At 56.3% G+C, this 12617-nt stretch overlaps 1 protein-coding gene across 1 annotated transcript; it reads left to right on the top strand.

Moving 5' to 3' along the window:
* Positions 1-7112: 7112 nt before the first annotated feature.
* On the top strand, positions 7113-9460 carry LOC143686572 (uncharacterized). Its single transcript, XM_077163253.1, has 3 exons — positions 7113-7534; positions 8783-9089; positions 9361-9460. Exons 1-3 carry the CDS (start codon positions 7351-7353, stop codon positions 9458-9460), a joined length of 591 nt encoding a protein of 196 aa, XP_077019368.1. The 5' UTR covers positions 7113-7350.
* Positions 9461-12617: the final 3157 nt, after the last annotated feature.

The following is a 12617-nucleotide window of genomic DNA, read 5'->3' as shown; positions in this document are numbered from 1 at the left end:
GGGCCCACCCACTCTGCAGCATGGACCAGCACTTTATCCCTTTTGGTGGCTGAGTAATTGTCCCACTGTCTGGGCGGACCACACTACGAGCGTCGGCAGGCACACACATCCCAGGCCCCACTCCCAGTTCCTTGGGGGCATAAACCCAGGGGCTTCCTGGGTGTTGGGAGAAGCCACTTCCCAAAGCAAGAAGCCACCCCTCTGTCCCCCAACATCCTGCCTTAGCCCCATCTTCCCACCCTCCTTTGCCTGCCCTCTCCCATGTAACCCTCATCTGGGAACGTGCTGGGGGCAGGGTTGGGGGTGCCCAGAGTTGGGCCTTGGAGACCTGCCCAACCCCAGGGTCCCCCAGAACAGGCTGATCCGAGCTCCCGGATGTCCTGGTGTGTCCAGAAGGCCCGGGCTCCCCGCAGAGCTGGGCCAGAAGCAGGGATCGCTGCCCCTGCCCTCCCCCTCCAGGCCCCCAGGACGGACTCTGGGAAGGAAGACACGAGCTGGCGGGAAAGGAGGTCTGTGCAGGTGGTCAGGCGGGGGGAGAGGCGGTCAGGAGCCCCAAGGTAAATAGGCGTAGTTGCCCTCCTGGCCCTGTGGGGCAGGCCTGGGCCTGCCGGGGGTGGACATGGGGAGGGGCCGCAGCACCTGCAATCACGAAGGGGTGAGAGAGGCCCTGGGTCCTCCTAGTACATTCCTGCGTGATAAGGAGGAACAAACAGGTGGCCCCAGGTTTAGACAAGGGAGGGCGGCCCTGCTGGGGGTCACCAGCCCGGGACCAGCGTGAGCTCAGGGGGAGGCTGTGGCACCTCTGTCCGTCCTGCCCAGTGGCTCCTAGGTCAGGGCCACCGTAACGGGGCGTGCTGGGACCTGAGCTTGCCCCATGGGCAGCAGGGCAGAGCCAGCTGGAAGGGACCCTGCCCACCAGACGGGCAGGAGGGGAGACTCCAGTGAGCCCGGACGGGCACAGGGTGGGGGACATGCATCAATGGGGGTGGGGCAGCTGGGCATCTCCTGCTGCCCCCGTCCAGTTTCCCAGCACTGAGGGACCCCAGGCCCCCACCCAAAGGCCCCCTTGGGCCATCCACCCTGCCTGATGCCCTTCTGAGCACAGGCGGGGCAGCCCGGGGACTGAGCCCCAGACCCTCTTTCCTCTTGAAGGAAAGGGCTGCAGGAAGGAGGGAGAGGGCACAACTCCACCTAGCCCCCGCCCCCCACGGTCCCCACGGCCCTTTGAAGCTGAGGCCACAGCCGGGAAGCCGGTGGCCCTCCCAGCGCTGCTGTTTGCCCAGGGAATTAAGCTGAGGCTGGAAAGATGTCACCGGGTCCCCACCTCCCCCTTCCCCCCCAGCCCTGCCCACACACCAGGCTGACCACCCCCACACACACTCCTGCTTTGCTTCTGGGTCCCAAGCCCTGGCCCCATCCCTACCCCACCCGCCACCCCTGCTCTACACAGTGAGGGGGTCGGGGGGGCGAGGACGGGGCCGGAGGGAGGTAGACCTGCCTGGAGGGTTTTCAGTCTCTGCGTGGGTAGATAACCTACCTCCCCCAGTCCTATGCTGGTAGCATCCAGCATGGGGCCACCTTGGTAAGTGCTTGTTGAGTGGATCAGTGAATGAATGATTGCATTGGCTGGGCAAAGGGATGAGAAGGAGAAAGGTAGAAAAGCAGCACAGCAGCCTTGCAGAATGTGGCTCCAGATAGCAAATGCCAAGGGGTTCCCAGGCCCCAAGGCCCAGGAATGTTCCTGAAGCCCCCGGGGCAGGTGGTCTGACCTGAGGATGTGCAGAGACTGGTGAGAGGGTCCGGGGAGAATGCTGAGGACAGCTCACGCTGCCCTGCTCTGAAAGCAGGTGCCAGGCCCTCCTGCCGGCCCTGTGGGTGGGGCGGGGTGGCAGGAGAGCGGTGGGGGCCTCGCACGGCAGTGGGGGCTGCAAGTGGAGCCATGGGAGGAGGGGAGAGGGGAGAGGGGGAGGGGCGCCGGGCCAGGAGGAGAGGGTGCAGGAGGCGAGGCTCTGCCTCCTCCATTCTCCTCCACTCCTCCTGGGCCCAGCTGTCCCAGGCCTAGGTCCCAGCCAGGGTCACCGAGAGCCAGGAGGTGGGTGCTGGTATGGAGAAACCTGCCCTCCAGGCCCCGCCACCTTATGTGCTGCCCCACCCACCCAAGCCCCCAGCATCAGCGAGCAGGCCCCTTAGCTGTTTGCACCCTACCCTCAGGCCACCAGGACAGAGCGGTGCCCAGCCCAGCTGTCCCTCCAGTCACTTGCCAGTGACCGCGGGGCCCCTGAGATTGCTGGTCCAGCAGTCCGGGCTACCCGGTGAGAGGGATGGGGAGGGCCCCTGGTACTGGGCTCCGGATTCGCCCTGCCCTAGAGGGGACGGCCCGTCCCTCGAGGTCAGGCAGGTGGTAGGCGGGTGGCCTTCGCAGAGGAGCAGGCCCCCGTGGGCACCTCTGGGCTCCTGTTCCATGTGGGGGGTTCTCTGCAGGGGACGTTGAGGGAATCCCAGACCTGAGGGAATCCAAGCAGGGAAAGAGGGGACTCAGCCAGACTTCTTGCTCCTCAACTGGGCCCAACAACCTGCACTCAGAGAAAGGGGGGGTTCATGCAGGGGGCACCCCTCCATCCTCGGCCCCCCACCCAGATGTTCAAGTTACTAGTCTTCATCCCTCAACCCCAACCCCGGAAAATTCTTGCTTGAATGCTTGAAGGGAGAGTTTGGGAGAAAACTGGGAGGGAGAGGGGGAAGTGGGGCGGGGGTGGGGGGAGGGGAAGCGGCCTGCGGACACCCTGGTTCTATCTGGGGCGGACGGGGCGCAGCCCAAACGGAGCCGCCATCGGAGTCGCCGGGCCTGGCCTCGTCCCTGGCTCGTGCTCAGAGGGGCTCCGGGTGGCTCAAAGCCCCCGCGATCACCAGACCTCCAGCCCGGACCCCCAGGCCAGCTCCTGGTTTCCAGCCACCTCCCAGGCCCCTCTGCATGGGCGACCGGCGGGCACCACCAACAGGACCTGGGAAAAGGGATTGAGGCCAAGAGAAAACCGAGTGGCTGAGCAAAGAAACATCTGCAAAACGGAAATTAATTCAGCCTGAGAAAAGGAACAGGGCGCTTGAGATTTACATGTGGGACCCACAGCAGGGCGAAGGATGAATGAATGACTACACGAATTAACAAATGAAGTGGACCCAGTCTGGGGAGGGGTCACCCCAGCTGATTTGTGCCTGTGGTTGTTGGTAGCAGGAGTGGAAGAAGCTGCAGCAGAGCCGATGGGGACCACAGTCCAAGCCCCGGGGCCTCAACTCTTCCCAGAAGTGAGAAGAGAGAGAGGAGAGCGGCGAGCCAGGGCTGAGCCTCCCAGTTGGCGAGGAAGGCCGAGGAGGAGCAAAAAAGGGCCCGAGCCGTCCCGGGAGAAGGAGAGAACCCCAGAAGTCCCGGGACCAAGGTGGGAAGAATCTGCCCTTTGGCCCCATGCCTGTTCCCGGCAGGACCTGCCGCACCGGCCCCAGAGGGAGAGTTAACATTGCTGAGCTGCCCCGGAGCCAGAGGGGGGCCCAGCCACAGGGGGGCCCGAGGCGGGGGTCGGGGGGCAGGAAGGAAGCCAGCCCTGCCCAGGAGGTCCCCGCCACAGGGGACCGCCTGGTGGGGGCGGAACCAGAGTCTGAGAGCAGGTGGCCACCCCAGGGCCCGAGGCAGGGAAGAAGAAGAAAAGGGTGGACAGTGGGTGCAACAGGGAGGGGTCAGGTGGGAGAGCAGGCCCCGGGGGCAGCCCAGCCCAGGCACCACAGCCAAACACGCCAGCCAGCCGCCGCCCCTCTCTCACCTGACCCATGTTGCCTGGCTCCGCCGGGGACCTGGGCTTGTGTCTGTGAGGGGCACATGGGGGAGTAAGGTCTGGGCCTGGGGAGCCCTCTGAGCTGGGGAACGTGTGGGCTTATTATGGGAGGCTCATTCCCAGCGGCAGGCAGAGAGATTTCCCAGGGCACTGGGGGGTGCCATTAGGACAGAGATTTCCTTCTCGGAGCTTTGCTTGCCCAGTACAATTCTTTTCCTGAGCTGGAATGGCCTGGAAGGGCAGATGAGGGACTCTCCAGCACTTGCAGGTGTGCCGCAGGGACCTCGCGCTCTCCCAGTTCCCAGGCTGACCCCACACCTCGCCCTCGCACGTGCCTCCTCCACGGCTGCGTTTCCCCCACTCAAGGGGTGCACCCCCACCCCCCACCTTCCTCTCTCGCCAGAACTCCCAACTTGGGCTTTTCGTTCTAGTCTCTTTCTACCTAATAGCCAGAGGATCTTTTTTTTTTTTTTTAATGAAAATTTAACTTTTATCAAACAGTACAGGCACTTGGATTAAAAGTCAAATAGCCTTAAAAAGACAGATGTTAAAAAAGAGTCTCCCACTCTTTCCTCAAGTCCCACTGCACAGAAATACCCCCCCACCTTCTATTCTTTTATTTACTCTTCAGGTATAACTGTTATTTCCAATTAATATGCTGGTACTGCTAGCTGGATTTTCTGATTATCTGGACATGATGAGGACACAGCGCTCTTCCCTCCTCCATCCTAAGTGGGTAGAGACCACAAGACTGTTATGACGGCGTCTTCACTGCCCAGCTTTCCGGTGTGAGTCAGAAGTTAATTGCTTGGTTTCTTTTCATTTATTTAGTTTTCTAGGTGCCTCTGGTTAATTCTCCACAAATATTCCAAAAGGCCTTGCACATGCACATCAATACTGTTCTCTCTCTTAAGACCTTTTAAAATAATCCCTGCCTATCTATGTTACAAAATTGGAAAAGGTGCAAAGGGGTCTTCAGTGAAAAGTGAAAAGGATGTATTCCTTCTTTTCAGATCCCCAGCCACCCAGGGAACCTCCAGCGCAGCACCCGGTGTCATCAGTTGCTTATAAGGACTTCCGGACGTATTTCACACACGCCGTGCATCTGTGTGCACTACTCAGAGTGTACACTAAGTGCAGCAGAGAATATGTTTTACTCTTTCCTAGAACCCTCCCTCCCGGGGCTCTGTCTTCCAGCTCAGGCTGATCCTTCCTATCAAACCCACCCCGCACAGCCCTCTGTCCCTCCTGGATGGGATGCCCTATTTCCTGGATCCCACCTCTTCCTGCTGTTTCAGTCATTCCCAGCAACTTCTGGGAAGGCCGTACTTTTTGAGCACCCGACCAAGCTGTGAATAAAACAGCCAAATAAGATGTCTGTAGTCAATCTCATCATTGATTGCTAGCTGGGCTGGCTATGAAATTATAGGTTGAAAGTCCCCTCTTGCTCCCCTGCTGCTTTTAATATAAAAAGCCCTACTGAAGATCTAATCAAGTGTGGTGTCCTGCCAGATAATCTACACTGAGAAGTACACACACCCGTTACTGGCCTCACCCTGCTCATTCATTCATTGTCTCAAAACATTGCAGACAGGAGGCCCATTCCTTGGAGGACGTACAAAGGACAGAGATCCAAAGGCACAGATCAAGACCCCCTGAGCCCCGAGAGGGCACTGCCACTCTCCCACTCCTGCCAGGCAGGGTCATCTCATTTAGTCCCCTACCTCAAGAAAGCCATCAAGTCACTTCAGCTCCCTGCAAAGGCAGGATCCACCAACCCTGGGCTTGGAGTGTGGAGACTCTGCCCTCAGCCTCCCTGTGCCCCCTCCCTCCCTGCCAGCAGCTCTAGAGTCTCAGCCCACTCTCCCTGCCATCTCCTGGGCCTGCTCATCTGAGTCCTGCTCTCAGGGGCACCCACACCCCAGGTTAGCCTCACCTCTCCCAGGCCCCTCAACACAGACAGCTCAGCCTGAGCCCAGCAGCAGCAAGCACTCCCTCCACTTCCCACAACCGCAGTCTAACTCATTCTGCACTGTTGTCCTCCTCCCCTACTTCCCAGCTTTCCACAAGGCTGGTCCCCTTTCCCTAGGCCTCTGCCCCTCCGTCAAAATCCAGTCCAAGCACCTCCACCTGGAGGGCCTCCTTGATCTGCCCACATGGTTGTGACATTCACCTTCCCTGTAGACCAACTTTACTCCTTCTGTGGCCTGTATCAGTGTACCCCAAATTCCCAAACGTTTCCTAGAGGAATATCTTTTTATCTGCAAACTTACCCTGTAACAGTGGTGGGGAGATGTGGACAGCCAGGCTGTCACCCCTTGCGGCAGGGTCTCCTCCCTCATTGAGTACCCCCACCCACCACCCCACCCCACCTCACCCTCATTTTCCCTCCCTCCTTTCTCTTTCCACTATCCATGTGCCCTTCCTTCTCTCTCCTCCCTCTCTTTGCACCCCCTGCAAATTCTGGGTTAATGAACAAATGAAGGAAGTTGCCCCCGCATGGGAGGTGCCCTGCGTAGGGGGCGCTTTTCAGACCCTGACCCCAGTGCAGAACCCGTCTGTTGGCTCCTGGCCCCGCTCTCCACGAAGCCGGGGTGGGGTCCCCAGAGACACCCCCCCCCACGCACAGCGAAAGCGCTGAGTCACGTTCCGGGCACGCGGCCCCGGGGGAGCCAGGCCTTCCGGGCACTGGGGGTGTGCGGGCCGCGCCCCGCTCCTCCGCGCACGCTGGCCCGCGCCCCCAAGTCGCGCAGACCGCGTCCCCGCGAGAGCGGCAGGCCAGGCGTCCGCGGTTGCTAGGAGACGCAGGCCCCCCCTCCCGGGAGGCGGGTGTCATCGATGACGTCACCGCGGCCACGCCCCCAGCTCGGACCCGCGGGGAGGTCTGTAGCAAAGCCCCCCAGCAGCCGCCGAGCCGCGGGGTCCCCGCCCCCCAGTTTCTCCCCGCGCCCCCGTCGCTTGCTCCCTGCCCGCACGTTCCTGCGCCCTCTCGATGCTTCTCTCCACTGGTGGCTTCCTCGGTCCCCACGGCCCTTCCCTCTCTGCTCCCGCCTCGCCCGCGCTCGTTTCGGGGTCCACGGTCCAGCGCTCTGGCGCCTCTCCTCGCCCTTCCTGCACCCCCGGGCGTTCTCGGAGGTTCCACTGCAGAGCGGTGAAGGCTGGCGACAGGCGCCCCCTCGTGGCCCCCTGGGCCGGGCTTTCCGCATGGGGGGGCGGCTGCGGGGGGGCGGGCCGCCCACCCGGAGGATCCGGCCCGGGGGAGCATCCGCCCCTGGTGGAGGTCCGGTCGGCTTCCTGCCAGGCTCCGGCTGGCGCAGAGCAGGGCTCCCGAGAGCTCAGTTTGAAACGCTTAGGGGAAGCGTTCCCTGGAGGGTCCGGCACCCTCCAGGTGCAGACAGCACAGAGCCTCCTGCCCGGCAACTAGTGTCAGGTGAGCTGGGCCAGGGCCCTCCGAGTCCTGGAGGCAAAGGCTCACCAGGTCCTGGGACAGCCAAGGGGCTGGGCACGCGACGCCAGTTGCAGGGTCATGGCCGGTGCCTCCTTGGTCACTTCCCACTTGGTCCCTTCTCCACCCATCCTGACTCCGGTTCTTGTCACTTTGGTATCTAAAAGGCCCCTGGCCAGGTGGAGCCATCAGGATCTTGGAGTCCTGCTTGACACATCTCCTGCCCTGGCTGTTGTTACTCCAGGTACAGACACCACCTTACCAGGTAAGACATTGGTTCTGGAATGTTCCGGCTGGTCTGACATTTAGGTATGAGCCTGCCTGCAACATTGTGAGCAGGAGGAATGACCAGATGAAGTCTCTGCTTTCCAGGCACTGCTCTGGCACTTCCCAGTTGGGTGACTACGGGCGGGTCACATATTTCCCACTTCTCTGTGCCTCGGTTTCCTCTGATGTAAGGACAGTAATGGCACCTCCTGGGTTGTTTTGTGCATGACAGGGATAACTGTTGTAAAGGTGTAGAAGGCGCAGGCATGCGGCGTACTCAGCTGCTGTGTATGTGCTGTATGTACGCACATACCCTGTCACACATACAGCCCCCCTGCCGGCAGCTTGCGGCCCCTGCCTGCTGTTTAACCAACCCATCTGGCACCTGGCACCCACAGCCTGGTAATGATAGCTTCCTTGGCCTTCAAAATGACCCCAGTAGGTGGGACCAGGGGCCAGGTTGTCAGTGATGCAGGACTGGGGGATATTCAAGAGGTGGGGGTGCATTTCAGAGGTTCAGGATAAGTGGGCAGTTTCTAACTCAGAACACATTTCTAAGCAATGGTAGTTAGACTTCCAAACTAGCTGCAGAAGCCTCTTCAATTTCTAATATACTTGAAGTCTAGTTGGAAAGGCCAGTGATGGGTGGAGAAGGAGTTGGGCGGGCATTGGTTAACCGCTCTTGAGTACCTACTGTGGGCCAGGCCGTTTATATATGTCATGCCACTTAATTCACCCAAATCCTCTGAGATTTCGGTGCATGTGGTGTGTTACTCAGAGGGGCCCTCCCTGGCAGCTCGTAGGTGGCAGGGGCGGGAGCAGAAGGGCCCGTCTGACCTGGGCTTTTTCTCCTCCAAGGTGTGCCACCCATAGCGCCCCACAGGATTTCAACAGAATCCAGTTGCCACGTGTTACTGATTTCCATGGGGGCACGTGTGCAGAGTTCCTCCCTCAAAACCAGGATCCCGCCTGCCGCCCTGCCTCTCATGTTAGATGAGGAAAGGGGGTGGCAGGGCAGGGTTGCTGGTCCCTGTCCACACAGGAGCAGGAAGGGATACAGATTCTTGTCTGCTGTGGCTTGTGGCTCGGGTGTTTCTGCAGATCACGAGTGTGTCGCTGTGAGTCTCACCTCAGAGACGGCGCGTGCGCCCGTTACATGACTGGGTTCCCCGCCCGCTGTGGCTGCCATTGCTAAGCAATGGTGGTTAGGCTCCTAAACTAGCTGCAGATGGCTTTTTAATTCCAGCCACGGCTCAGCTTGACCCCACAGCCGGGGCCCTTGACAGGAGCCAAGAGGGGATCAAGAACCAGCCAGACACAGGGGCCGCCACTGCGAGTGTGCAAGACGTGATCCGAGAAGACCCCTGTGAGCAGCACACCAAGGACAAGCCGGCCCTCAAGTTCAACCAGAAAAGGGCCCAGGGCCCAGGAAGACATCTGCATCAAGAGGAAGCAGGAGGGGCCGAGCAACGTCCTGGCTGCCTCAAAGAAGCGGCTGCCCAGGAGTTCAGAGCCCCCTCCCTGAGCACAGAGCAGCTTTCACAGACAAAAAGGTACACCCCGACCTCCTTCCTCCCACCTGCCCTCTCTGGGACATGCACCCCAGGGGTCCCCCCACCATGCCCCCAGATTGTCCCTCACCCTGCTGGCCTCAGCTCTTGTTCACTTTTTCATTATAAATCTATCCGGCACCTGCCCTGCTGTGTGTATAGACCAAGGCTGGGTGTTGGCAACAGCCCCTAAGAAGGTGGCCGAGGACTTCCTTATGCCTAACAGGATACCATCAGCCCCTCTGGGCTGCCTTTCCTTGTGCTCTTGTCTTAGAACCCAAGGACAGTTACTCAGCTGCCAAAGAGGCAGCCGCACGCCTGCCCTTTCATCTGCCCTCCACCAGCTGCAGCTCTGCTCCAGCCCTTGCCTGTGAGGCTCTTCCTGGCAGATGGGCACCTCTCCCTGCCTGCCACTTCATGGCTCCAGCACTGCCCCCTCCAGGCTTTCACTTGGCCTCCAGTCCTCTAGCGGGCAGGCTTCCCTGAGTGAGGCCTGAATTTCAGTCGATTTCAAGTCAGTTTGCTCAGGCCACAGTTTGCAGTTGTGAGAGTGATTTTAACATTCATCTGGAGAAACGTAAACAAATGAGAAGGTCCAGGAAGTTTTTTTTTTTCCTAGAGTAAAAAAAAAAAAAAAAAATGAATAAAGAAAGAAGAAGATCATCTCCCCCGCAAAGGTTAAATGTAGAATCAAATTATAAAGCTACATTACTTTAACTGGTTTGGCCCTGGGACTGAAATGAATGAGTACAAGCAGCTCAGTGGAACAGAATATAACCAAGAATAGGGCTAAATATCTGAGGGACTTAACTGTGTGATAGAGGTCACGTTTCAAACCAGTGGTTGAATAACGAATTAGTGAATAAATTGTATTAGGACAATTGGCTATCCGTCTGAGAAAAAACCCTGATGGCTCAATGATGTAAACATTAAAAAAAAAAAAAAAGAATCTAGAAAAAACAAGACCTTAAAAAAATATAAGATGAAAAGCTTAGACTGGGATAAGCCTTTCAAGCAAGACACAAAACCAAATAGTTATGAAAGGAAATGTCTGATAAACATGAATAAGTTAAGAAATCAAAACTCTAGTAGAGCAAAACGGCAATGAAAAAAATGTAAGACACATAAGAAGAAAATAAAGAAAATGTTTCCACATAAATGATAAAGGCTAATTTTTTATTTTTAACTTTTTTACTGTATAGTACAACATATATACCAAGCAAAGAAATAAAAAAGCAACAGTTTTTAGATGAGCAACGGTGGCTCAGTGGCAGAGTTCTCACCTGCCATGCCAGAGACCTGGGTTCGATTCCCGGTGCCTGCCCATGTTTAAAAAAAAAGCCATAATTTTTAAAGCACTCTTCAACAAGTAGTTACAGGAGAGATGACAGAATTTGTCACAGGCTACCAAACAATCCACTCCTATTTTTCCCTTTAGCTTCTCCATAATATAGGAGGCTAGAGGGCTTAAATATTTTTTTATCATCACAATTGACTCCCTTTCCTTCTTTTTTTTTGTGAAAAATAACACACATACAAAAAAGCTATAAATTTCAAAGCACAGAACATACTTCAGAGTCTGACATGGGTTACAATTCCACAATCCCAGGCTTTTACCTCTAACTGTTCCAAAATACCACAGACCAAAAGAGATATCAACCTAACGATGCAGGATTCATATTCATCTGTTAAATCCTATCTTCTCCGCATAACCCCACCGTCACACCTGATCCTTCCCTCCCTCTCTCCAGGGGTAAGGCTAATTTTTTAATATATACAGAGTTCTGAAAAATCACTAAGAAAATATGACATCGTAATATAAAATGGGCAAAGGACATTAAACAGGCAGTTTATAGACAAATAAATACAGTCAATAACAAAGATGCTCAACCATATTTTTAATTGAAGAAGCAGAAATATGGGATACTGTTTTTCACTTATCAGATTGGCAAAAGTGTGCAGAAATGGGCATATTTATTATACATTCCTGTTGGGGTATTAACTATTTTTCAACTATTTTGAATGGCAATTTGTAGATATCGATAGATTTTTGAAGTATATACATTTGGATTTAGCAATTCCACTTCTCAGAATGTCTCCGATATATAGGTTTATGTCTAAGGGTGGTCATGTTCAGGTCACATACAGGGGGCTCTCAGTAAATGGTAGTCGGCAACCAGATTACACTTAAACATTGAAGGAAATTCGAGAAAATACAGAAGAGCACACACATATGTAGTTTATTTACTAAAGTGCAATGACAGTATACAAACTTTGTTCACAATCATACAGGATACCCTTCCGAAGACCTAGAGGACAAGATTTTATTTATATCTTTTCTGGAGCATCCTCTAGGCTGTTCAGAGGCTCAGAGAGGCTAAGTGCTGGCAGAGACCCTCAGGGTTGGGCCATCGGATGCCAAAGCTCTTTTCCCTGTAGCACTGTAGCCCTCTGCCCCTCGCGTCTGCTACTGTATTTAAACCTAACAGTTTAAACTTTTCCCCTACTTGGTTCTCAGGACTACACCAGCCTAAGTCAGAGCAGTCATCCCAAGTACCCTTACATAATGACTCAGCCTTCTCATCTCCCCCACCTGCAACAGGGCTTTGCCCTCTGGCTATTTCCTTCATCGCCACCTACAAACTTCGCAAAGTCTGAAATTTGTCCTTCCACCCCAGTGGAAGAGTTGCCCAGTCCCTCCCTAGGTTCATTCCTTCCTCCACTGTAATTAATTGGGTTCTGGGGGTGACTTAGAACCTTTATGGCTTTGGCGCCCCAAACCCTGTCACCCACTGGCACATGCCTGTTTCTTGTGCCTGGATGCCTGATCCACAGAGGATCCATTTATTTCTCGAAGGGCTGAGGCCAGAGTTAGATGGGCAGGGAAGTGACAGAGGAAGGACGGGCACTAAGTGAGCAGAAGAGCTGGGTCCTGCCGAAAATCCTTGGGAACCCAGAACACCCAGGAGACTCCCTCCAAGGGCATCTCTTGACCCTCGCCCCTGGAGCTGAGGTTAGACCAACTGGGACCACCTGGAGAACAGTCATGCCAGCCCCTAAGCCCATCTGATTTCCCCAAAGCCCCTTGAGACATGCTCACTGCCTATCCCAACACCTGCAGGCAAGGCTCAGTCTCTTTCTAGCTGGCCATGATGTGCTGAGGCCTGAATCCCTGACAGCTTCCGGTCCTGCCCCCCTTCCTCCTGTGGCCTCTCCTGGCCGAGGTAAGTTCTCAGCAGAAGCCACTCAGCCCCCCCAAAATAAAACCTCACAGCTCTCTCTCCCCACACGTGGGGCCTGGAGGACAGGCACCGGGGCCCCAAGAGAGATGCTCTGAGAATCCTGCCAGCCCCGTGTACTCGGCTGACCCCGGCACAAGGCCAGCTATGGTTGGGCACCCTCCTAGGACCAAGGGCAAGTGTCCTGTCCGGCCCCGGGCCTGGGTCCTGCACACAGGGCCTGCTCCATATGCTTTATCCTTAACGGAGGGCCGCACACACCAGCCCCGGTTTCGCTAAACGGGCACATATT

Source organism: Tamandua tetradactyla, chromosome 6 (assembly GCF_023851605.1).
Source record: "Tamandua tetradactyla isolate mTamTet1 chromosome 6, mTamTet1.pri, whole genome shotgun sequence".
NCBI lineage: Eukaryota > Metazoa > Chordata > Mammalia > Pilosa > Myrmecophagidae > Tamandua > Tamandua tetradactyla.
This window is presented reverse-complemented; position numbering and strand designations above follow the sequence as displayed.

Coding starts and splice junctions, on each gene's coding strand:
- LOC143686572 (XM_077163253.1), top strand. CDS start 7,351: ATGGCCGGTGCCTCCTTGGTCACTTCCCACTTGGTCCCTTCTCCACCC. Junction 7,535..8,782: donor TACAGACACCACCTTACCAG/GTAAGACATTGG, acceptor TTTTAATTCCAG/CCACGGCTCAGCTTGACCCC. Junction 9,090..9,360: donor CAGCTTTCACAGACAAAAAG/GTACACCCCGAC, acceptor CTCTTGTCTTAG/AACCCAAGGACAGTTACTCA.